At 41.6% G+C, this 26,165-nt stretch overlaps 1 protein-coding gene across 4 annotated transcripts in view; it reads left to right on the forward strand.

The window, feature by feature from the left end:
• Positions 1 to 26,165, forward strand: part of SBF2 (SET binding factor 2) — a 244,048-nt gene that overhangs the window by 152,258 nt on the left and 65,625 nt on the right. For all 4 annotated transcript variants that reach the window (XM_075188497.1, XM_075188498.1, XM_075188499.1 and 1 more), the window contains exons 14-17: positions 3 to 207; positions 5,949 to 6,058; positions 8,368 to 8,517; positions 25,206 to 25,274. In XM_075188497.1, the coding sequence (XP_075044598.1) occupies positions 3 to 207; positions 5,949 to 6,058; positions 8,368 to 8,517; positions 25,206 to 25,274 (534 nt within the window). The remainder of the gene's footprint in view (positions 1 to 2; positions 208 to 5,948; positions 6,059 to 8,367; positions 8,518 to 25,205; positions 25,275 to 26,165) is intronic.

Consider the following 26,165-nt stretch of genomic DNA (forward strand, 5'->3'; position numbering starts at 1 on the left):
AGGAAAATCCCAACCCCCACATGGCATTCCAGAAAGTCCCAAAGCCGACGGAGGGATCACACCTCCGCGTCCACATCCTGCCCTTCCCGAAGATTAATGACCTCAAAGTCCAGGAGTTAATACAAGAGGGGGTCCATAAAAATCAGAATTCGACATTGGCGAACAGAGTTGAGAAGAAGTGTATAGTGCCCGCGGGATCCCCTGTCGGTAGGTCCTCCGTGTTGGCGGTTGGTCGCAGATTTGTAATATTCTTAAACCACTGACAATAAATGTAATGTTGCTGGTTTTATACAATTGGGGATGTATGTGCTACACTGTAACACTATATACCAATCTCATATTCTCAAGCAGGATCATGAACAGAGTCCATGTTGTACTGTGACTTTATATACCACTACCTATTTTATTGTATGCAACAGGATGAATACTGAGCGGAGCTCAAATTTATATTGGGACCTTATAGAGCACTGCCCAATGTATATTTTGTGACAGGATTAATAATTAGCTGGAATAATACTGTACTATGACTCTCTATACCATTCATCATCATCATTTATTTATATAGCGCCAGCAGATTCCGTAGCGCTTTACAATTAGGAACAAACAATAATACAATACTGGGTAATACATACAGAGAGGTAAGAGGACCCTGCTCGCAAGCTTACAATCTATAGGACAATGAGAGTTTGATACACAGGGCACGTGGTACATCATATTGCACATTGGACCAGCTAGAATGCAAAGGTAAAAGTATTGAGTGGGCTGTGTGATCAGTCACACACAATGTTGGTCAGAGGGTTGTTGTCTTGTGTTAGCTGTGTAGAGGGTGGTAAAAGGGTAACCTAGGGAGAGTAAGATGGTGGTAGAGGAATATTATAAGCTTGTCTGAAGAGGGGTTTTCAGAGAATGCTTGAAGATGTGTCTAATACTTGCTGTGCTATAGGATGAACCATCAGTGTGTAGTACACTGTGTCTCTATATACCACTGATTGTCTCACATTCTTTATCGGTTTGATCTGAAGACGCCCTGTGAGCCTTACACCCAGAATAAATGGATGACTGTGTTGGTTGATGACAAGGTTTAAGTGACGGCTATTTTCGGTGGCCGTGGGGATCACAGACATTGGTCAGGCTTGAATATTAAAACAGACTCTCATTATCTTTAAAAAAAAACCAACACGTTCTTTAACCAAACCTTGAATAAGTCAGATTAGCCGTGCATTATAGATGGCTACACCAATGCTGCCCATTATTCCTGTGTGTCTGTATAATATCATCCAGCTTCTGAGTGTGCACATGTTGATGTCTGATATTATTATCCAATCAGGTTCTTTGCAGTAGCTCATGGGAGCCGGGCTCTGGTGCGGTAACAGGACAGGTTTTATGAATACACTTGAATCAGTGGGGGAGGAATGAAATCATGAACACCTGTCCTGCTAACAATCTTTACGGCCCAAACTGTGCCGCCGTAACAGGCCAGGGAGAGCCTGGTTACCCCAGGAGGGCTCCGCAGTTGCTGCATCTGGCGAAGTTTCCTTACTATTTCCTTAAAGTACAGTTCTGTCTCACTTGTCACTGTTTTGACATTAGAATGATTTCTGTCTGTCACTCAAACCCTTTCTTAAGTTACCGCCTCCCATAATGGGCGGGGAGAGGAATATTGACCGCTCCCAGCGAGACCTGAAAAGAGGTAGAGGCGGGGTCTTGGGATCAGTCCAAATGATGATAAATTGTCAATCTGTATTTTCCTTAGAGAAAATTTTAATAATTTCAATTGTGAATCTTATTCATTATTTTAGCTTTCTTTGCAAGATGAGATGCGCTGTTGTTTAAAGGAACTGTAATCTGAAACATGTAATTTGCTTTGTTCTATCTAGCCCAGAGTGTAATGCATATGCCAGACATAGTTTTATATGTTCCCGCTGTTCGTGCTGTGAGCGCAGTTTGTCTGTTACCTCTTTGTCTCTGTAATAATTTCGGTCCGTCTTGGATTCGGTAATTCCGCTCCCCCCAATAATGTTGCATATTCCTTGTCATTAAGCCACGTCCCCTAGCTTTTGAATTGCGGGAGGATTATCAGTCATCCACTAAGATTGCCAGGAGAAAACTGTCAAAAGCTAAAGATAATATGGGGAAGAGAAGTCAAGCAATGGTAACTTTGCTGAATAGAAAGCTTTGCACGCAGACATTCTATCACCATCGTAAAGGTCTTTCACATTACTGCATATCTTTTTAATTAGACTGGTAGATGAGTCTAAATAATTGTTTTAGTGTATTTTGAAATCTTCTGTCTGGAATTCCTGCACCTTCCGGCAAATATGTTATGTTTTTGTAGACGGTAATGTCTATTATTCATCCAGTTGTGTTCAGAATGTTTAGATCTGCTGTACCAGTGCTGGTCCCCAGTCCCGGTATGTTTAACGTCCTGACATTAGACTTAAGGGTTTGATTCTCTTTGTGTAGCTGTTGTGTAGTCACTTAGCAGTTAAATGCAGAACCTCTGTTTTATGTTTGAGGTCTGTGGTTAAGCTTCCTTGCTGCTTTTAACAGGCGTCATTAACAGTATTTTCAAATAGGGACCTCGAGAGCCGTAAAAGACATAACCATATCCATCCGTGTCTTGTATGTTAGTCGTGTGTTAACCGTTTCACTGCTGCTATATAACGTGTCGCTGAATCGCTTGTACTCACTTATCTTACGTTTGGAGCCCGTCTATTGTTTTGTTTTATTTTTTATTCTGAGCTTATTATAAAACAGTGTAAGCCCTAAATAACATAAGATTAGTTTGTATTATTAGGAAGTCATTATAGAGTTTACAATTGAATCAATAATCAAAGTATCGTACTCTCTACACTACCAATTAATACTATGGTCCAATATTAATGTGAAACTTCAGAGATTAACCACAATGTTGGGGGATTATTTTTTGAAGAGCAACAATAAAAACGAATTATTGTAATGGTCGTTGGATGTACTGGTACACCTCCCAACGCCACAGGTTAATGGACTTACATCTCATGTAGGTGATGACGATGGTTCGAAGGTTTGGACCCAATGGGGTAAATGTATCAAGCTGAGAGTTTTTCGGTGGGTTTGAAAAATCAGATTCTAGCTATCATTTATTTAGTACATTCTACAAAATGACAGCTAGAATCTGATTGTTTGCTATAGGCAACATCTCCACTTTTCAAACTCGATAAAAAACACTCAGCTTAATACATTTACCCCAATGTGTCTGTCTTACACACCCGAAAGATTCGCCACTAAGGACGGCCTATAACCTGTTGGTCTATCCCCTCAATAGCCCTGCAAGAAACATATCTACACTGCTTCCAGATACTGTCCGTGTCTCCAGCGGTCTGCAGGTTTTTCAGGGTAGGAGTGACATAATTTTACCACCTGTGGCTCTGTTACATTGTATCAGTCAGTAATGAGTACACCTGTGCTAAAGCAAGGAGATATGGAAAACATGCACTGTAAGGGGTCCCTGAGGAGCAGGATTAAGAAACACTGGTTTAGTGCATCATTTTACCCATGGCTGGGTAATGTCCTCCACTCAGGCCCAGCTGTCAGCAGGTGCACTATTATGTCACTCTGTATTTTGTTTCACAGATAGTCGCTCAGTTCTATACAACTGGACGCACTTCTGTGATTTCACAACAGCCCCAACGGTGCACATATTATCCAAGGCCAGGTTACATCAGTATTCTGCCGGAGTCCTAGAGCAATGCCTGGATATTGTGTTATAGAAGTCGGGTACGGCACATTTTAGTAGCATTGCACAGTACAGTTGTAGTTTTAAACGCTCAGTCCCTCTGTAGTATTTGTTTTGGTTCCAGCCATCGTTTGGTTTGATTGAGGATGAAATGAGAACCATTTGTGAATTTTCAGATTGTAACACAACTTGGTATTAGTTCTGGATGTCTGGCCAGGCCCGTGGAATATTAACAGGACTGCAGTCTGCCTCCTAGCAACCTGGAGGAATCTGTCTTAATGGAAATGTTTCAGCTGTTTCTATAAATACGGAGCTGCTTGTACTTCAGGGCCAGTCCGTGAATATTCTGCCAGTTTACTTACTCTGTGGTGACCTCTGTCAAACGTGCTGTGGAAGATCTTGGAGCGTTCATTCGCACCTCTGCTTCTATACACGTGTGTGCTGCGTTGTGTTCACGTGTGGCGTTCTCTCTAAGGACTCTGCTAGGACTGTGTCCCTATGGGTCTGTCGTAATTAGTAGAGGCTCAGAAATCACAACAAATCCTGTCTTCAGCTACTGTTCCGCAGTGTAGTAGATCATCCTTTCATTGTATCATTCACAGACATGCTGCAAAGCTCGTTACCAGCACTGTGTGCATATGAGTATAGAGCTCCTAATTGCCCCATAACAAATGATGGCTGTTTAGTTCGTGAAAATTTGATATATAATACATGTATATTTGTATTATTAGTATTCTGTATTTGTCTTGCGAGAGATGAGTCGCCCCCTCTATCACCCACATAACTTACCAACTCCTGCCCACTCCCGTCATTGTGCAGTCTTACAATGCGTAGCCTTGCTGGTAAACCTCTGCTCCCCCATAACAATAGGGGGTTTAGCTGGTAAGGTTGAAATATTTGTTCGTCTTGCGGCTTTTAAGGTAAAAACCAGATTGTCGTCTTGTTACCTTGGGCAGCACGTTGGCTCAGTGGTTAGCACCTCTGCCTCAGAGCAAGTGGGGTCATGAGTTAGATTCCCGACCATGGCCTTATCTGTGAGGAGTTTGTATGTTCTCCCTGTGTTTGCCTGGGTTTCCTCCGGGTGCTTCAGTTTCCTTCCACACTTCAAAAACATACTGGTATGTTATTTAGCTGCTATCAAAATTGACCTTAGTCTCTCTCTCTGTCTCTCTGTCTGTCTATGTGTGTATGTTAGGGGATTTAGACTGTAAGCTCCAATGGGGCAGGGACTGATGTGAATGAGTTCTCTGTACAGTACTGTGGAATTAGTGGCGCTATATAAATAACTGATGATGGGATGACTGTGTTATGCCAGCAGGGCATCTCAGTGAATCCCTGCTCAACAGTCAGAGTGTTATGTCATGTTAGCAGTGGGTTAATAAATGGTCTTTTTACTTTCTAGCAGCCCTTTAACTCCGGTTATGAAACATTGGAATAACTTTCTGCAATATCTTCCCCACTGGATTAATTCACCAGTCAGTGGGGGGTGAATACCGAGGGCTGTTCTAGATGACGTACAATAGATCTAACTTTTATAAAGAATGTTGTAACTTCTTTTAATAGAACAAGTTTAAACCTAAATCCACCCATGTTATTTGTATGCTCCTTTACGCTGGATACACACAGTGAGATATTATATATATAGTGAGGATATATGGCCCCAAAACAATACCTCGTAATCATCTGATCAGAATCAATCAGATCATTATGGAACATGTTGGCGGGTGCAGTCATCGGGTGACCAGTCCTGTGGGTGTGTCCATCTTCCAACCTTAATAACAGACCCCAGAGGGACGGGATGAGAAAATCTGGGGTAGCATCCAGTTAGGCCAGGGGCATGATCCTCTCGCTGGACTGGTCTCGTTCATATAGCGCCAGCATATACGATAGTGTGAGTTTGTGTTCTCCCCTTGTTTGCGTGGGTGTCCTCCGGGTGCTCCGGTTTCCTCCCACACTCCAAAAACATACTGGAAGGTTAATTGGCTGCTATCAAAATTGACCCTAGTCTCTGTCTGTGTGTGTTAGGGAATTTAGATTGTAAGCTCCAATGGGGCAGGGATTGATGTGAGTGATTTCTCTGTACAGTGCTGCGGAATTAGTGGCGCTATATAAAAAAATGGTGATGATGATAGTGCTGCACGATGTAGTGGACTTACTGATAGCGATACAGGATCATGCATTGATACAGAAGGTTATCATTGTGTTTCTGAACCTTCTCTCTCCTCTCTGACAGTTGCCATAGTGGAGAAATCCAGTTCTGTTTTCAACAGCGCCCGTCGGCTGGAGGTCGTCTGCAGCTGCATCTCTCACATATTCCAGAACAAAATACTGGAAACTGAAAAGGTATTTTTTTCTTTTATTTTATACTTTTTATTTTGCAATTTTTCTAGTTTTGAAAATAACGGAACAAACCAAATTATATTATCTTGTGTGTCGCTAACTGTGGGTTATGTAAGCGGCCACCGTACTAGTTATTGGCATTTAGATGATGAATGTAATGAATTCATTTCTCATTGATCTCATAATGAACTATTTCAGTTGACCGTAGATTTCAGCCATAGAGAGTCCATAGCCGACATTCCAGGCAACTAAATTCACTCTTTTAAAGCTGGGTAAAAATATTTAGTGTGGTTATCACAGGTCTAACCCACAAGCACGTCTTCATATAGCTTGGAAACAACCTTGAAAATTCACAGTTATCAGATCGGAATGGAAACGTGATACTAGACCTGATTTAGACTTTCATTCTCCAACAACTATTTACCAAAATGGACTGCGTGCGGTACTCTCGGTGCATTAATGGTTTCTAACCTTCCTGGTTCATAGAACGTGGTTGAGGTAGAGAGCGGTGGACATGATATTTTGTGTCCGGTAGGTGTGTATAAGGAGGATTAAAGTGTCCATATAATTGATAAAACACAAATCCTAGTGACAGATTAAGGACCACGTAGGCCTGGAGCAGATAGGAGTACTCTGAGTTTAAACATGTTTTCCCCCAGCAATTATTGTATTCATTTGTCATTCCCATTTATACATTTTGTTTGCAGGGGCTGCCATCTTGAAAAAAAGACAACGGTCTCTGTCCAGCTGACGCGGCGTAGCCGCTGTCTCTGTCGCGGTGCAGCCAGTACATGGCGTTACTGCTTTAAAAGCTGTCTTGTGGTTCTAAAATGACCATTTATTATTTTTATTATTCATTGTTGGGATTTTCTCACAACCGTACCTCCCAGGCAGCTTAAATACCATTACATGTCTGGCATCTGAGACCAAACCAGACGTGAATCCGGGCCGTGCGATTGATGTATAATGTCAGCTCGCTCCTCCGCCGATATTCCCGGCCGTGCGATTGATGTGTAATGTCAGCTCGCTCCTCCGACGATATTCCTGGAATGTGCCATTTCTGGATCCTTCGCTGTTCCCCTCTGAGGGTCTGCCAGCTGTCACATAGCTCGTCTGTCACTTCCCACATGTCTTCTGTACAGCCGCTAAACCCTTCTTGTTTAGTCTAAATCCGAGGTAGGCAACCAGAGGCTCTCCCGCTGCTGTAGAACAACAAGTCTCAGCAAGGCCTTCATACATTCTAGTTGCAGAGCAGCTGTCTGCGCATAATGTTTGTTCTCAGTAATCCAGGATGACGCTGTAACATAATCAGCTAAACGATCAGGCAGAGGTGGCGTTATAATGGGTGTAGCGTCCATTATACTTATAATAGACGGTAGTTTTATAGTGCACTGTACATTGCTTTTAGGTTTTGTCTCTTTCTGTGCTTTTCACCACTGGCTCTATATTATCCAGGTAATATTGTTTATCGTCACTCTGCATGACGCGTTGATGTAACAGAGAACTGATTTGCTCTCTGAATTTGTAACAATTGTGTCCAGGGAGCAGCTGATTCATGTGCGTAACGTCATTGGCCCCCCGAGTCGCGTGCTCCACGCCATTGGAAATAAGCAGCTTGATCTATAAAGTATGACCAGTGTGTGAGAAAGCACGAGGGATACTGTAAAGCACAGCAGTTAGTAGAAGTTGCAGGCGGATATGTGCAAACCCAGAAAGTAAAGTCATTTGCTGATTGTTTTGCTTCATGTCTCTGCATTTCTGATGATTTTATTTTTCTGTTTGTCTATGAAGGGAATCGGACACGTTTATAAAGCTGCACACGCATCAATTTTTCGTGCAATAAATAGAAGATTTAATTGGACTTATTGTTTAAGTGCCCTAACATCCCACAAGGCTCCCCCACTAGTTGTTAAATCCCCCCCACCCCAATTGTAAGATTACTATCAACCCTCTTCAGTCTGATCATTTAAAATGAGAATTTTCCACCTAATACGATTGGATTATTGAATTTTGCATCTGTATTTGCGTCTATAATATATTATCATCCACATACTTGTTAATTCTCTACAACTGTGATGGGCAATAATCCCATTGTAACATCTGTAACCAGATTATATATTATCGGTGCGTTGTACGGAGTGTTGTCTGTGTGAGGACTCAGGATTTACGTGGGTTAAACCAACGCTTCCTACCAGCGCAGCCTCTTACCCCAGTAACGTTGACAGTGTTTGCAGAGAGCGAGGAGCGGGACGTATTTTCTTGAGGTAACGATGTGTCTGCAGCAATTTAGAATGAGTCTTTCCTGTTCCCAGATGCTGCCGGCTGCGCTCCGCGCTCTAAAAGGAAAAGCTGCTCGTCAGTGTCTGACGGAGGAACTCGGCCACCATGTACAGCAAAACCTCGCCATCCTCAACCATCAGCAGTTTGACTACATCATCCGGATGATGAACTGTACTCTGCAGGTACTGTGCACAGCAATGTCCCTCTATCGCTCTAGCGTGTATGTCTGTATGGTAAGGAATATGCATAGGTAAACTGAGGGGGGTTTCCCAGTGCCTGGAAACCCCCTGCAAGCCTGGGGCACTGTATATTTGAGGTGGCTGGACCCTGCTCCCACTTCACACGGGTCTGCTCGAAAAGGGAGAGCTGCGTGCACCTAACAGTAGTGCAGGCAGCATTGCCCATGTATATTATGGGGATAGGAAGAGTTGGAGAGCAGCCAAGCACTGTCTAATATTATAGCCACGCCCCCATGCATGCTGGTCACGCCCACTGGTGGCGTGGTGTGGAAACCTCCCTCTACAAATCCTGCGTTTGCCCGTGATATGTGTTGTAAGTGAAGGATTACATATTATCTGTAAAGAGTTGTGTACTATGTATGCATTATACAAATAGCTGTTATTAAATGCATCTCTCATTGATGTCACTGGTTCCTACTGAATTGATTAGCTACATTTTCATGAATATCAGCTATAACCTTCTGCCTCCACAATAATGAGACTTTGCTTTCTGCAGTGTGCCCTCTCTTGGGTGGTCATACATGATTGTGTGTTTCAGACTTGTTTCACGGCTTATGAATGCAGGGCAAAAAGGTACAGTTATTAACTGACACCGGTATCACAGGCCCATTCCTATGCAGGAAGCTTCCATGTGATTACACGACACCCCTCATGAACACCTTTCAGTGGAAATTTTTGCTTTAAAGTAGCTGTAACCCAAAAATGGTTCTTTATTTGAAGAGTAGACGGGAAAATATTGTCTGTTCTATCTTTGGGTAAAGAAATTTCTGTGGGACTAGTTTTCAAAAACCAGGTGGCCAGGAGTGGTACTCTGTGGTTGCTTCTGCTTCCTAATACCTCCTAATAGACACGTTTAAATGAAGGATATTTTTGTCTGAGACACTAACACTGTCAATCCCTCTCTCCCCCTTCCTCCTCCCATGTTTGCTGGCTTGTTACCCTTCTCAGTTTCCCTTATGTTACATTAAATACATAAATTGCTTAATTGTCCTATCCATGTTGTTATATCTTATTCCAACAGTTCTACAGCAAATTGCTTTCCTTGTTGCTGAATGAACACATATATTTTAAAGTGGAATTTAACCTCACAAACTATACTATGTAAGATGAATATATTCTTGTGTCACATTGATACATTTTGTATTTTTAGCGACTAACAGGTTTACAATTGCGCCGTTGGTGTCTTTCACTGTGTCGTCTGCTCTGGTTGTCTTTTTACAGAAAACGAATGCTGTCCGTATAAGACCACAATACTAAATATTAGATTACAATTAATTAGATCGTTAAGTAGCATTTTGGTTGTAAGTTGACCGCGCATGGAGGCCACAGTCTTGTCAATGTGGAATATAAATTAATGCTAAATAGAACAGTGATAAAAGGATCAGATCCGTCTATTAGGATGTGTGCGACAAGCTCACACAAATAAAGCAGCATGTAGTGACCAACATTTGAATTATTCTCTGACACAGTTCCTTCTCTTTACCATATTACATAATTTTTTCCGCTGTCATGCTGGATAAAGCAATTGTTTATCAAGTCAGTATTGATTTATTGATTTGCTGAGAATGACAGTTGTTGCGTAATTGTCTTTTAAATAAAAACACAATGATGAATTATCTTCGTGGGTTTGTTAGGATGACGCAAACAAAAGTCGGGGATTGTAAATGGTTTGAGTGCAGCAAATGGCTCCGTCCGTATGTTCCTGCATTTAATCTTGCCTACAATTATCACAAGATTTATCGCTATTTACTGATCTCCGTCCAGAATTGCACTGGGGAGGGGTTAAATTTTCATTCCGTACATTTTTTTATTTTGAGCTGGGAACGTTATTTGTGATGTTAACCATCTGTATCGTGTGTTTCCAAAGAGATACGGCATCTCCGCTGCCGTATTCCCGAGCCAAGATGTCCGTTATCTGATTCTCCGCTCTGACCCCGTTACTGCAGCCGTCTCCGTCCTCTCGGCCAGCGTTGGGGTGTAGATTGCGTTAAATGTTATATTAAATAGACTCGAGCAAAACAGTACCAGGCGTCCAGATTATCATAAAGAAAAATACAAATCCTAAAGTGTTTCCTTGGTATTATCCAGTAATCGAGTTTGAAGAGATCGGAGGCAACGGAGTTTGATTTAGAAAGAGCAAAACAATGATTGTGTTAAACATAATATTTTCCATTGAGTAAATGGAGAAAACACAGAGGAGTATTCTCATGTATAGAGCTGTTATTCACAGCTTTGGAATAACTTTATTTGCCATCACCGTGTGGGGTAACACATCTTTGGTTAAAACTTTTGTTCCCATTTACATTTTTTATTTGTTACATTTCTGTTACTGCAATATTAGTTTATTTTGACATTAAACTGTTTTTTTTTCTTTTCAATCCTCACTCTAATAAGAACAGATTAAAGAATTATAGTTTTTCTCTTTTTTTTTCTTTTATTGTTTTTTGTCTTTTTTTAATTTTTTGACGAAAAAAAATAGTCTTCTCCCTCTACTTTTCCCCAGCTGATAATTTTAGGATGATCCAGTCTCCTGCACATAGTAGAGGCAGCCGCTTCATAGGCTGAATACTTATGAGAATTCAGCTTAAATATTAATTGGACCTATTGAATTTAGATCATGAAAAGACTGCATTCTCAGTGATGTCACTGGTTCCTAGTGACTGGATAGGCTGCATTCTCAGTGATGTCACTGGTTCCTAGTGACTGGATAGGCTGCATTCTCAGTGATGTCACTGGTCCCTAGTGACTGGATAGGCTGCACTCTCAGTAATGTCACTGGTTCCTAGTGACTGGATAGGCTGCATTCTCAGTGATGTCACTGGTCCCTAGTGACTGAATAGGCTGTACTCTCAGTGATGTCACTGGTTCCTAGTGACTGGATAGGCTGCATTCTCAGTGATGTCACTGGTTCCTTGTGACTGGATAGGCTGCACTCTCAGTGATGTCACTGGTTCCTAGTGACTGGATAGGCTGCACTCTCAGTGATGTCACTGCTACATAGTGACTGGATAGGCTGCATTCTCAGTGATGTCACTGACTCCTAGTGACTGGATAGGCTGCACTCTCAGTGATGTCACTGCTACCTAGTGACTGGATGGATAGGCTGCACTCTCAGTGATGTCACTGCTACATAGTGACTGGATAGGCTGCACTCTCAGTGATGTCACTGCTACATAGTGACTGGATATGCTGCATTCTCAGTGATGTCACTGGTTCCTAGTGACTGGATAGGCTGCACTCTCAGTGATGTCACTGCTACGTAGTGACTGGATAGGCTGCACTCTCAGTGATGTCACTGCTGCCTAGTGTCTTGATAGGCTGCATTTTCAGTGATGTCACTGACTCCTAGTGACTGGATAGGCTGCACTCTCAGTGATGTCACTGCTACGTAGTGACTGGATAGGCTGCACTCTCAGTGATGTCACTGCTGCCTAGTGTCTTGATAGGCTGCATTTTCAGTGATGTCACTGACTCCTAGTGACTGGATAGGCTGCACTCTCAGTGATGTCACTGCTACCTAGTGAATGGATAGGCTGCATTCTCTGAACTATTGGTTCAGCCACATTATGCCTCCAATATGTGTAAATGATAGAAATTCTCCACTGTATTTTCATAGTAAGCTTCTCTTTACATTCACATGTACCACTATCACTTTGTGGAACTTGAAGAAGCTTCAGAACTGGAATAACAATCCATATAGAACCACTTGTAGTTGAGTAATCCTGTCGTATATCATCTGGTATTACAATATATTCCAGACAGCTTACACAAATCATGAGCTGCATCAACTATTTTTATGAGATGACAAGAAAAATAAAATCAGATTTGGAAGAGTAAAACCTCAACTTTTTTATTGTATTGAATTGAAATTTTTGCTCTTGTGAGGTTTTATTTTTGACCCAGGAAAGACAGGAATAGATTAAATGTGCAATATAACATAATGACTGCCAAGAACATATTATCAGTAAGTGTCTGTGTCCTGTTTTTCACATTAACAAGCTGCGTCCACCAGTCCTAAGTCCGTTCTCATTGTAAAGTGAAATGTGCCGTTAAGATTTCATAAAAGCTTCCATTGTAAAATAAGTGAATTGGGGCATTGTTGTTACATTTATTACCAAGCACCAAGATTAATTTTATATTGGGGAATTTGTTATATGCACAAAACGATTATTTATGGAGGGATTACGGGTTTGTTTGTTCCTATTACAACTTGTAATGGGATGAAGAGGATTTGAGTCTTCCCGTAAACCCTTGTCGGAACCGCAGCTGTTGTGAATCAGATTGTAATTAATATTGTGCACAGCTGATATAATAGAGGTTGTGGTTGTAGGGTGTTGTTTTTGTGGGCTCAGATTGTGTCCTATATATCACTAACTTGGTTGGAGATTTGTACGTATCATGGATGAAATGAAAAACTGGATAATGTCATCATGAACTGACTAATGATATTACTTTGGCATTTTTCCTCCAGACCAGCACAGTGCCCTATAATGTAAGGACCACAGACCCATTTGTTCGCACCTTTCCCCTCTCCTGAGGATTGCCTTGAAAAGGATACCAGAGTTTATAATAATTGACGTTGGCCACACTTATGTCTTTATCGGTAGCGGACGCTCGCAGTAATTACCCCTTCCTTTCTAGAAGTGACATTTAAGTGGACTGTAACCCCAGCTTTGTTCTACCCCGCAGCATTAAGACATTTAGCATGAACCTATATGAGAATGTATAAAGGTACCATGGTTATACGTGTGGTTTACAGCTGGGCCTATTTTCTCTGGACCAGAATCACTTTCAGCCATGATTAGTGTTGACCATCAGTCAGATCTCTTTTAGGCTACTAAGCAGCAGTGACTTCTATGTGTGACGGACGGCGTTATAATGTCGCACTGAGGAGGAGGAAGAGCACAATGACACAATTTGCAGTTTTCCGTCTTGTAGCAAATGACAAGGTTTAATTACTTACAATTGTTCACAGCTTACTAATGTATAATAAGTAAATCATTTTTTGAAGTTCCATATTTTGCAGATTCTGGAACTTATTAATTGTCTTATCTTTTTAGTCTCCAATGCGTCGTAAAGTTTCTTTGTGTCTTTGATAATATGTTAGGTGCATATTCATTTATTAATTAATTTACATTGATTTTATTCCTGAGAGCAAATCACCCACAAGTCCAAACAATGGCCCCAATGCAAGTATTTTCGATTGCCCATAAACTCAGCATGTTCTTAATGAGAGCAGGGTGCTGTCTGGGTGCGCGCGGGGTGCTGTCTGGGTGCGCGCAGGGGGCTGTCTGGGTGCGTGCAGGGGGCTGTCTGGGTGCTGTCTGGGTGCGCACGGGGTGCTTTCTTGGGAAACATATTTTAAGGACCGTTCTTTCGTGTCTTTATCTTGCAGATAACAAAAGCATCCAGCACTTGCATTCACACAGAGCTTTTCCACAACCATCCTAATCCCATTCCATTGCTGCTAAACCGTTGTCTTAAATTTCACAGTTCATCTAAGTTGAGGTTCTTGTTATGTAACTTGGTCAAGGCTGGAATGAAATGATTGAGGTTATGTTGATGTGGAGGCTGGGATTGGGCACTCGGATGATTGTGACAATGACTGATGCGCTAAAAAAGCAATAACTAGCGGAGTTTCCAGTACTGTCATAAAACACATTTTATTGGTATTGTTAACCCTATATAGTTACACTATTTACAGTGTTAATTTAGGGCCCTTGATATATTATACAAAACATTACACTGATTATGCCTCAGATTGCAAAAAGTAAAGGCCAATTTAATAACAATGTGACTAATCGCAACTATTTCGTAGTCTTGTTGCTTAAAAGGAAAATAATTTTGTATAGTCCACAACTCTCAGGGTGAACCAACGTTCTGTCCAGGGGTTATTAAATATGCTGTTTGCCATTAATAAAATGTGTGTGGCAGTTTGCTGTATTTACTTTCCGTTTTTATATTGGAATGAACCCCCTCTGAAAATTCTTCACTTCCTCTAGCAAATAACCTATTAATGATCTGCCCTGTAAGGATATAATTGGCTGCTCAGTACCCTTGTCAAATAAAATTGACAACTTCCAGCATTCTGTTTTGTCAAAATCCATCATTCCAGAAATAACCTTTATTCATGTAACACTTACATATAACACAGCTTTTTGCAGAGAATATTTATCATTCAACATCAGTCCTTGTCCCAGTGGAGCTTACAATCTATATTCCCTGCTTCAATCACACACACTAGAGTTAAGTCTGTTTTTGGACTGTGGGAGGGAAACCCACGCAACCACCGGGAGAACACACAAACTGTGCATAGAGAGGGCCTTGGTCGGAATCGAACCCACATCCCCAGCGCTGTGAGGCCGCAGTGCTAACCACTGTGCCAGCATGTCGTCTGAACAATAAAATGGAACTTTGCTGAGCAAATTTTGTACTGTAGGCAAATAAATTACAAACTTGTCTCCTTAAGAGACGTAACATTGAGTGAGGTGTACGTCAGAGCTAGGTTTAGCAACAGACAACGTATTGACGTACATACGTAACAGATTGTCTTTGTGCTCTGACATAGGACAATAGAGGTCGTTTTACCGTTACACAAAAATGCTTCCTGTTTTCTTTTTCTTAGTTCTCTTCATGAACTGCTAATATATTTAATAGGATTGCATTCCTGGGGCAGAACGGTGGGGGATAATGAACAGATTAGGGGAGTACTGCTGTAGTCTTCTCATTTCTGCATTCAGGAACAATAATCCGCATTCAAGGTTGGCCAAACCACTGTACACGTGATGAAAGCCATATTATTCTATATTTAGTCTGTGACTCACAGACTATACTTAGCTCTGATAAAGGAAACACTAACTCAGGTCTGCATTTTATTGTTTCTTTTATTGTTTACTTCTTCTCGAGAGCACTCAGTAGGTTCCTGTAAGTTTAAAAAATGCTCTAAAATCACTCAGACTCTCTTTTGATTTTCTCTCCTTGCGCTGATACAGACCGGTAACATATTAACAGGGGAAAGTCTATGGTCCTGAGTCATTAAGGAAAGTAAGGCATAAAAAAGGAGCATATGTTTTCTGGGACATCCCATGTTACAATACAAGGGGTGCACATTAGTTTATTATTTTGCACATAAGTTAAATACTGCCTGTTTTTTCATGTAGCACACAAATCCTTGATAGCTTTGTTTTCACATTGAAAATTAAAGTTAATCTAGGACATGCCCTACCCCAACTATAAATTTCTCCCCACATGTTAAATTAATCTCCCCCTACAATGCAACATGGTTTTGCTAAGGTGCAAAGTTACTCCTTTTTTTTTGCTTTGTTCTCCTTAATGATTCAGGCCCATCCTGTGCATTCAGTCAGGTTTTTTTTCTTTCCGTTAGAGAGCAGCGTGGAACTACAGGACCCAGCATGTTCAGCCACTGAGCGTCTGTGATGTCAGTAGGCCCTAGTTGCAGTGTTGGCTAACCTCTGACATTCCAGGTGTTGTGAAACTACAAGGCCCAGCATGCTTTGCCAATATATAGCAGCTTATTGCTGGAAGGGTATGCTGGGACTTGTAGTTTCACAACACCTGGAGTGTCACATGTTAGCCCACACTGCTCTAGTGAATGAACAGACTACATTCTCATGAATATTGTTTAATTCAGCGTAAGTATATGACAGCGAGGCCTATATGTAGCAGTCACTAAGTATGTCTCTTGCAGACCAACTAATCATGTAGCATTATTTACAAACCGCTAGAAATCTATAAATCTTTGTATCTCCTTTTAGTGAACTGTTCCAGTAAAGCCAGATAAGGTACAGTATAATTTAACCTCTGTCGTTTCTTCACAATCCGGAATGTCAGATCTTTGGGGATACATATAATGGATTTATGCTGCGTATTTGTAATCCGACCCTGGTTCACGTTGTGCTTGAATGCAGTCTCTTTATAAAATGTCCCAATAAACACCTTGTATAAAGAGTTGGATTTAGTACTTCCGCTCTCCTGTGATGCCGTGCACAGCTAGACCTCCAGTCCCTCTAGGGTTACCATTCCTATGGTTTGGCACACAGGGTGCTTGTTGACGACGTGTAGAATATTTAGGCAGTAAACCTGGCTCGGTGGATACATGTTTTCTTCTTACGTTACACGGTGAAACATTGGTAATGGCATCTTGGAAGAGTGTGGTTTCTGTCTTTTGAGCACATATAACCTGGGTCGGAAATATGATGGTTGCAGGATGTGCGATCGCAGCTCACAATTTTGTAATTTTCTTGGTGAACTACTATGACCGGACGCTGAGGGGGTTCTGTGGGGACTGGCAGTAGAATTGGCTGCCCCAACATAAGGGATATCGTGTCCGTCTCTCCCAGGGGATCGGTTCACCGGTACCTGTTGGTCAGCGCTGATAAGATACTACAGATTTGTTTCAGTATCGTGCTGTTAATTGATGTACAGCCACGTTCATCTTTGAGTTTCCTTTTCCAAGTAAAAACAAGAGTTTTTTTCGGTTGTGGCCGTTTGCTGATGTCAGTCAGGCTGTCATCATAGTTATTCTTACTCTACGAATATGTGAGCGTTCCCCATGTGAATGTTATTTTTATCTATTTACAAGCCTATAATGGCCTGCCCCATTATAGGCTTGTAAAGAGAGCAAATGCCCCCTGCCGGTCTTTTTCATTCTTTTATCCTACAAAATGATTTGCTCACAAGAATCTCCAGCTGAAATCGGAGCCAGAGTTATTATGGAGAGATTGTTGTCCCTGTCAGGTATCTATCATGCTGGCAGACCTTCCCATGGGCGTAACTACTTGGGTAGCACAGGTAGCAAGCTGGTACGCTGCCTGGCAGGGGAGGAGGGCCGTCAGGTGGTGGTGTTGCCCAACACCTGAACTTTTCCTTTTTAGAAGATTCTTTAAATATATCCCTATGGGGCAGATTCAATGAGCCGCAATGTTCCTCAGAAATATACGCACCTCTATGGAGCGCAAGGAAAAATGAGCGGATATTTCTGTAAAAATTTCCACCGTAAAGGTTCTCCGGAATGGTCCCGAGACACTTCACGGCTAATTGAATTTGCCCCTTGGTGTGTAACTCAACTAGACGTTGCTGTACCAGTTGTATACCGATAAAGCAAAATGTTAACTCCCTTTGCTACCAATTAGATTGTCATCACAGTAGTTTCATTGATGGAGATGTGACTGAGCTGTGGTATTCTGTGACGCATGCACCATTATCATCACCATTTACTTATATAGCGCCACTAATTACGTAGCGCTGTACAGAGAATTCACTCACATCAGTCCCCGCCCCATTGGAGCTTACAGTCTAAACCCTCTAACATACACACACCAATTAACCTACCAGTATGTTTTTGGAGTGTGGGAGGAAACCGGAGCACCTGGAGGAAACCCACACACACACGGGGAGAACATACAAACTTCACACAGATAAGGACATAGTCGCAATTGATAAGAAAAGGCCATTGTACACCGCAAGAGCTTCACTGAAGTCTGCTCTATCTGTACGTAAGATCTTGGTTCTAGAATAGGAAACCTTCTTCTATCCGTACCATCTAGCACCAAGGGAACGTATAAAGCCCAGGATGAAATATCGCAAGATTGGTTTAATTCCAGGAAAATGTCGCAAGAATTCCCCTCCCGCCTACTCCGCCCCCTCTCCTGTCATATTAAAATAGGGGGTCTTTATATAAATGAACCAACCCAGAGATGTGACAATAGCCACGAGCGATCGCTTTGTACTCCTCACCAATGATTTCTGGCGTTCTGCTACAAATAGACCTGTGATTAGAAGCAGTTGCTGTTGTGTTTGTAACCAACTTGTGCATCTTTCAAGCACCTAATTCAAGACAGACCTTTCGCTGTCTGGGCCGGTTTATATGTCTGTGCTGGTGAATGTAAAGAATGTGTATCCCCTATATTTCGAGTGCCTTTGATATGAGTACTCACGGCATCTGTACAACTATTAGACTGTCATTGTATTGTCTGGGGTTCACTCCAAGCAGAATAGATTCTTTCTCCTATTATAATAACGTATAATGTAGATTTTTATGCTACTTTATTTTTTTATGGATGGTGGTGGTGACAATGGATGGTCATTAACCCTCTGTGTTATGTGACCTTAATTCCGTTACACCTGCCGAGCTCAAAAGATATTGTAGAATGGAAGAACCCTAGCTACTATATGTGATCATAGGATAAAGTAATTATTACTCCTCTTTATTGAAGTTATTAGAAATGTTACAGATTTTTACAACGTTTAAGGTTTTAAACGGGAAATACAGCTAAAGTTGATGATAAAGTATTAAAGTGCAGAAAAAGAAAATGTGTTAAGCTTTCAATGCAAAAAGAATTTTAAAAGCTTTATAAAAAATGGGTTGAAAGGGACACGCTGCCATATTTTATCATCAAAATGTATGTTTTACATAAAATATTTAGACTAGTTAATACGTGTTTTGTGTTTTTGTGTATAATTAACACCTGTTTCTCATAGTAAAATGAAACAAGCAGGGACAGGGACTTGTACTTTGGAAGCCATATATTAAAAAAAGGGTGATGGAGACCCCAATGTTGTCCCACTCTTCTTAACTTTTCTGATCAGTTGGCCAATTCATCCTCTTTTACCGTGTGCCGCTCGGTACGTCACTTGCTGCTGTGAGCCTTCACGCACCTTGCAGTGTCAGTGGTCACAACTAGCGCTCCCTGATGACCAGGGACACCACAGGGGGAAAGCAGGGTCCCCGGAGCAGCACAGGGGGCAGGTGTACTGGGCCCGGCAGCAGAGGGGTAGTTACGCCACAATTGCCGAATAATGTGTATTGTCCCAGAACCGGTGATGCCAGAAAATAACTCGATAGAAACATATATTTGCGGGGTGCCCATAAAGTACCTCTATATGTGCTTTCATTTGATAACTGCGCTAACAGGATCCAATGTATTTTGTCCAATTTGGCCACACACAGGAGAGTGTCTGTCTGAGCGGGTGCCTGCTCGTCTAGTCCTGCAGGTATACTAGACAAGTCCCCCTGACACCCCCGTCTGTTCTATACATTCTTACACCAGTCCCCCCTGCTGCTATAGAGTAACAATGTTACACCAGGGGGGCTCATTAAAGCACAAATAGGGCAGCGGGGGTGATTAGATATGGTTGGGGAAGCTGCAATAGTAAATAATTCAACGTTTAGAGATGCTTTAAGTAACAAACTGATTACCTATAGTAATGATTTCTTCACAGCCCCCAGCAGTGATTACTCAGCACCGTCTAACATGTCCTCAGCGTTAAGTGTCTGCATTGTAGTTAATTTAATTTTCCCCTTGTGTCTTGTCTCCTGTTACACCCGCTCTTTAATTAAAGACAAGTATTTGCAGGGAGCGCAGAGAGCTGTGTGCTGGTTGGTATTACAGCTGGTGTAGGTTAAGGCTTGGACAGGGTCGCGGCATCAGAGACCCCACTGAGAGACTAAAGTGCACGAGGATCTTGGCATCCCAACCATTTCCTCAGCAGAAGATTACAGACACACTTAGCTGATCTTTATAACCAGGGGCCTCATGACAGCCTTCACAAACACGCATGGCATCTCTGCTTAAGACAAGTCAGATGTGCGCCGCTGGGAGGGGTCATTTTAAAACATCAACATCATCTATTGTAACGGTAACAGCGCATTCCCCATCTATTGTCACCCAAATACTAAACAGACCGAAGCAAACAAGTTATTTCATGTGAGTGAGATCCCTGAAGAGAAAATCAGAACTGAAGACATTTGATCCATTGATCCTGTTGAATTTTATTTTCTCTTAGGTGTTGCTGACTTCCTGTCTTTAACAAGCAATTAAAGCCACTATTAGTATATATCATGGTATGTGTGTTACTGAGCTAAGTAATATACATACAAAACTGATTGCTGTACTGAGCTAAATATTCATGCTCTGCCATTCCTCTGCAGCTTGTCTCCTATGTTGAGGGGGAGGAGAATTTATATATAGCAGGCACAGAGTGACTGACAACCTGGCAATCTTGCTTTGCAGGAGCTTTGGGTGTCTAAGAGAGCAGGGAGGTGATGATTTACTCTGTAACACAGCTGTATGTCAGGGTAATGTTGAACAGTGTATTTTACCTTCATGGTTCCTATCTGAAAATGTTAATACATTGCTGGGAGCCACATACCCGATAACATACATGAAATAGCTGCACTGAGCTGTGCAACAAACTTAAATATAACATAAAACATCTCAAATTATATTATATTCTTCAGTTTGTGTGTGTGTATGTATAGTTATGTATATATGTGTATGTATATATGTGTATATATATCATCATCACCATTTATTTATATAGCGCCACTGATTCCGCAGCGCTGTACAGAGAACTCATTCATATCAGTCCCTGCCCCATTACAGTCTAAATTCCCTAACACACACAGACACACACATACAGACAGAGAGAGACAGAGAGACTAGGGTCAGTATTTGATAGAAGCCAATTAACCTACCAGTATGTTTTTGGAGTGTGGGAGGAAACCGGAGCACCCGGAGGAAAACCACGCATACACGTGGAGAACATACAAACTCCTCAGATCAAGTTGTGTATTGAGTTTAGCGGTTTTCTGAATAGATGCCACGGTTACACATTGGATGGGGGAAGTTGTAATAGACAATATTGGGATGTGGTGTTCAATGCATTTTTGTCAATCAAAATACTTGTTTAATAAAAGGTCATAAGACAAAACTGTTTTTACCCATAACAAACAATCTGCTGCTTTTTATTCTTCTGCGATTTGCGCAAATGTCGTCTCGTCCCATAAACCAGTATTTAGCCGGTCAGCTTACTGGGAGATATAAGGAGCTTTTATGCTTCAGAGATGTCGTTGGTTTCTATTGAATTGATGAACTGTATTCTCAAAAATATTGGTTTAATCTACAATATGGTTACCTTGCCTGTGTGTAGGTGACCGGTGAACTTAAAATTAGGTTGCAGTAGATATTTGAAAATACAGTATACGACTAATATAGCTGTAAATAGTCTTCTCCAAGGTTTCAATTGCTTTGTCTGCGAACTGACAGCCCAAACTCAGGTTGTTATAGAGCTAGGACTGTCAATCAACTAGTGGAGGAGGCTGAACCCAATTAACCAGCAGGGATAAAGAAGGCTTCTGGTAAAGTAGAGAACAGTTAAGTAATAGAGATTAAAAAGAGTGGTCTTTAATATCTCTGTGATACATTTAGTAGATATTGTACTATTTTTATTAGAATGAATTTGCTCTTTTAAAGCATTTGTAGTATTTTTTTACAAAAATTTTTTAATCTGTTAAGTATCCCCATATGCATGTATTCTACCAGACAGCTTCAATATCTTCTCTGTTACGTTGTCATATTATCGTTCCTCACTTAATATCTCCTGCAGAATTTATTAGTTTTCATATGGTCTTCGGAGCGCTAGACCCAGAGGTCCCATCTCTCCAGTTCGAGGGGAGAGAATAAAGCAGTAGGAGAGGGACCTATACATTAGACCAGTCTGGGGGTTCGCTTGTAATCTGATACGTCGAAGAGAGGCGGGCGGGCGTAATATGTCAGACTGAAACCTGTGTAATGACAGCGTTTCTCAGAATCTAGATTTAGAAATCTATGATAGACCTGCATGTGTGTGGCGGGAATAGTGAGACTGTAAGACCCAGATAACGTTATCTGAAGGGAGCAGCGTCTTGTTTGGCATTTCCCTTTTGTGGATACGGAAGTAATCTTCTGATGTGTGGTATTGTGCATGGACACAGATCTGTGCAGTTCCTGCCTCTTTACCACCAAGTATTCATTGTTTAGGTAAAGAGACACAAACGCCAACAGAATAATGCACTGGATCAGCACAGTGGCTCAGTGGTTAGCACTTCTGCCTCACAGCACTGTGGTCATGAGTTCAATTCCCGACCATGGCCTTATCTGTGTGTAGTTTGTATGTTCTCCCCGTGTTTGCGTGGGTTTCCTCCAGGTACTTTGGTTTCCTCCCACACTCCAAGCACATACTAGTAGGTTAATTGGCTGCTTACAAATTGACCCTTGTCTGTGTGTGTATGTTAGGGAATTTAGACTGTAAGCCCCAATGGGGCAGGGACTGATGTGAATGAGTTCTCTGTACAGCGCAGCGGAATTAGTGGCGCTATATAAATAAATGGTGATGATGATGATCAGTAAGGGAGCACAATGGGACGTTGTACATATTCAGACTGGGCATTTAATGAAGATAAACGTTCAGCAGACCGTGTGCTGAACGTTGAATCGGAGAAACGCGGGTATATGCTAGAGAGATCTAACAGACTGATGCAGCTAGACGAAGTGGTTTGTTACATACAGCGGCAGAATTCTGCTTTATCGAGTGATTTTCTCTTCTCACTGTGCAAATTGTTTAGTGTTTATCACAGTTCGGATCCAGATATTTCTGGCAATGATGTAATTCTTACCTCTGCACTAGGGATCATGGTCGTGAGCGCCATCGTGCTTCGACAGCGCTCTGTTACAGTCGTACATGGAAGTGGTTCTAGTTTTGGCCCGGTTTTCCGTTAGGTAACCCTCTTTATAATTTGATCCTGATTGAAAATGGTTCAACTGAATTGATCATGGCATCATCATCAACATTTATTTATATAAACCTATACTGTAGCGCTTTACAATTGGAAGCAAACAAAGTAATAAATCAATACTGGATAATACAGAGAGACAGAGAGGTAAGAAGGCCCTGCCTGCAAGCTTACAATCTATGGGATGTACTAAAACAGTCAGCCCTCAACTGTGGATTTGTCTGTTATTGCATGTAACACTTGTATATAATGCTGCTGATACGCTATTACTCTGCGGACAGGCTCCCTGAAATTACAGATTACAGAGACAGCTTGTATTCAACAAGACAGCAAATGTCATTATAGTGTCAAACATCTAACGGCCAAGTTATATGTGTGTGTACCAATATATCTCCACGGATTTGTTCCCAATAGTTCTGCACTGTACATCATCGAGACCCCCTAGTGGGCTCACATTCCCATTCTAAACCCCCCCGCTTTGGAGATCTCTGCGTCTGCTTTTATGTTGATGACCTTTTGTACCACTGACCTCATTACAATTTTTTTTTGGTGTGCATTCGCTTAAGGTGAATAATTATTTCAACATTTGACAATGGAAAACTCATAAAAGATGTTTACTCGTTTTAAAAGCCTCCGGAGTTTTGTAACGGACTCTCCCACCACTTAATACATAAATGTTTTCTTACGACGGTTTAACTCACAGCTTTAAAGTCTGGCTATTCAATCTCGGCTTCCACATTCCCCTGATAGTTCTCTTTTCAACGTCTGCTGTATTTGCCCCATTTCTCGAGTCGGATATTAATTATGTAGACAATTCCCTGCTAGTAGAGTGTGCGGGTCCCTCAGAATCTGCTGTGCGCTGTCATGAAAACTGTCTACTTCATTTTACTGAAATTAGAAGCATCTTGGCTGCTGTCACTCAAGAATCTGTTATACGATATTCCTGAGTGTATTGTATAGTTTAAGATATTAATCAAACTTCTGTGTATTCAAATAATCAATATACATTATTTTTGATTAACTTGTTGGCTCAATGTTGCAAATAAAAGTGATTATTTTGAGTGGTTTGGGCTCTGAGGCCTACTGGAGATCACGGCTCAGTGTTGGCTTCTTGTGAGCGGATTGTAACATTAAGGCTGGGTACACACTGGAGAATTTTCCGAACAATCTGTTATCTGCATTGATTGTACCTACGACTGAAGGTCCGGGGATTCATCCATACACACTGACACGATTTACCTTCAGATCTGTGCTCTTCATCTGGTCCTATAGTCATTTAGAGAATGATGGCACAATATGCATTCCTTCATTCCTGCCATACTGATTAGCCACCTTGTTATAGCTATCCACATGCCATAACGACTTTCGTTAGAATATTTCGTTTCAGAGTAACAGAAACTGTCTCCGAATGAACAAATTAATAATTCCATCTACAGCACTTTCTACATTAAGTCACCGAAACATGTTCATTGCCGGCATCGGATGAAGAGACCATGACTCTGTAAACTCTATGGAGATCGTGAGTGTATACACACTGCATGATTGAAGGTGATTGGAACGAGATTATTAAACAGTACGACCAACCAAATGAAACGACAACCGGCACTTTGGAACGACTGTCGTTGATTCTGTGATTGGCCCGATAGTTGGCCAAGGCCCAAGTGTGTACCTAGCCTTATTGGACAGGGGAACGTGTATGTGGAATATAAAAATGAATTAAAAGTAATTTAACACATGGGGTTGCTACACAGGTTTTGTTATATTATTGTATTCCATGTGTTTTTTGTCTTACTGTTGCCTTTATTTACATTTACATCCTTTTATCTGTTTATATCATACATGTTTCTTTTCACCTGGACTCTGCATTAATTGAATGGTTTGTTTGCTATTTATATTGTTACTGTTTCATCTTTTGTTTAATTATTGTACTTTTAATACTTTAGTGAAAACAAGTTTCCACATATGATTTTATAAAGCATTTGGTACTGAGAAGTTTCTTTTAGTGACGAGAGAGATTATCTCCAGATCACAAGTGTCTCATAGTTGTGTTTTGTTTCAGGACTGTTCGAGCTTTGAAGAATACAACATTGCCGCTCAGCTGCTTCCGCTCACCACTGCCTTTTGTAGGGTAAGTTTTTCATATTGCATGTTTTGGCTTTTCTTATACAGGTATGCATAGCTGTCAACAGTCCTGATTTTTTTTACTGGGACAGTCCCAATTTCTGGCATCCAAAAAGGTTGTGCCTTCACCAGAAGTGCGAGTGACCTCGGGACATTTCCTAAATTGTCCTGATGATGGGATCTCTTATCCAGATGGTTTAGAGAACTAGATTCAGGCATTGTCATGCACACAGGCATGATTGAGTTCCCACTCCTACAGTCACCGTGAGGAGCACTGCTACGTTTTTTTATGAGGCAAGAAATGCCTGGGATTATTTATTTATATGTCATTTATGAAATTATAGGTAATATGTTCCAAATTGCAGGAAAAAAATCCCTTATCCTGAAAGCCCAGTAGTGTGCTGGATAATATATCCCAGTGTATTATACATTTCTGTGTCAAAATAAAACTTTTTAGTTTGTGAGGCCTGAAATGCAAACACCCCACGTGTTTCTCTCTCTCTCTCTCTCTCTCTCTCTCTCTCTCTCTCTCTCTCTCTCCTCTCTCTCTCTCTCTCTCTCTCTCTCTCTCTCTCTCTCTCTCTCTCTCTCTCTCTCTCTCTCTCTCCTCTGAGCTCTCTCTCTCTCTCTCTCTCTCTCTCTCCTCTGAGCTCTCTCTCTCTCTCTCTCTCTCTCCTCTGAGCGCTCTCTCTCTCTCTCTCTCTCTCTCCTCTGAGCGCTCTCTCGCTCTCTCTCTCCTCTGAGCGCTCTCTCTCTCTCTCTCTCTCTCTCCTCTGAGCGCTCTCTCGCTCTCTCCTCTCCTCTCCTCTGAGCGCTCTCTCTCTCTCTCTCTCTCTCTCTCTCTCCTCTGAGCGCTCTCTCGCTCTCTCTCTCTCTCTCTCTCTCCTCTGAGCGCTCA

The sequence above is a fragment of the Mixophyes fleayi genome, chromosome 10, assembly GCF_038048845.1.
Source record: "Mixophyes fleayi isolate aMixFle1 chromosome 10, aMixFle1.hap1, whole genome shotgun sequence".
Taxonomy (NCBI): Eukaryota; Metazoa; Chordata; class Amphibia; order Anura; family Limnodynastidae; genus Mixophyes; species Mixophyes fleayi.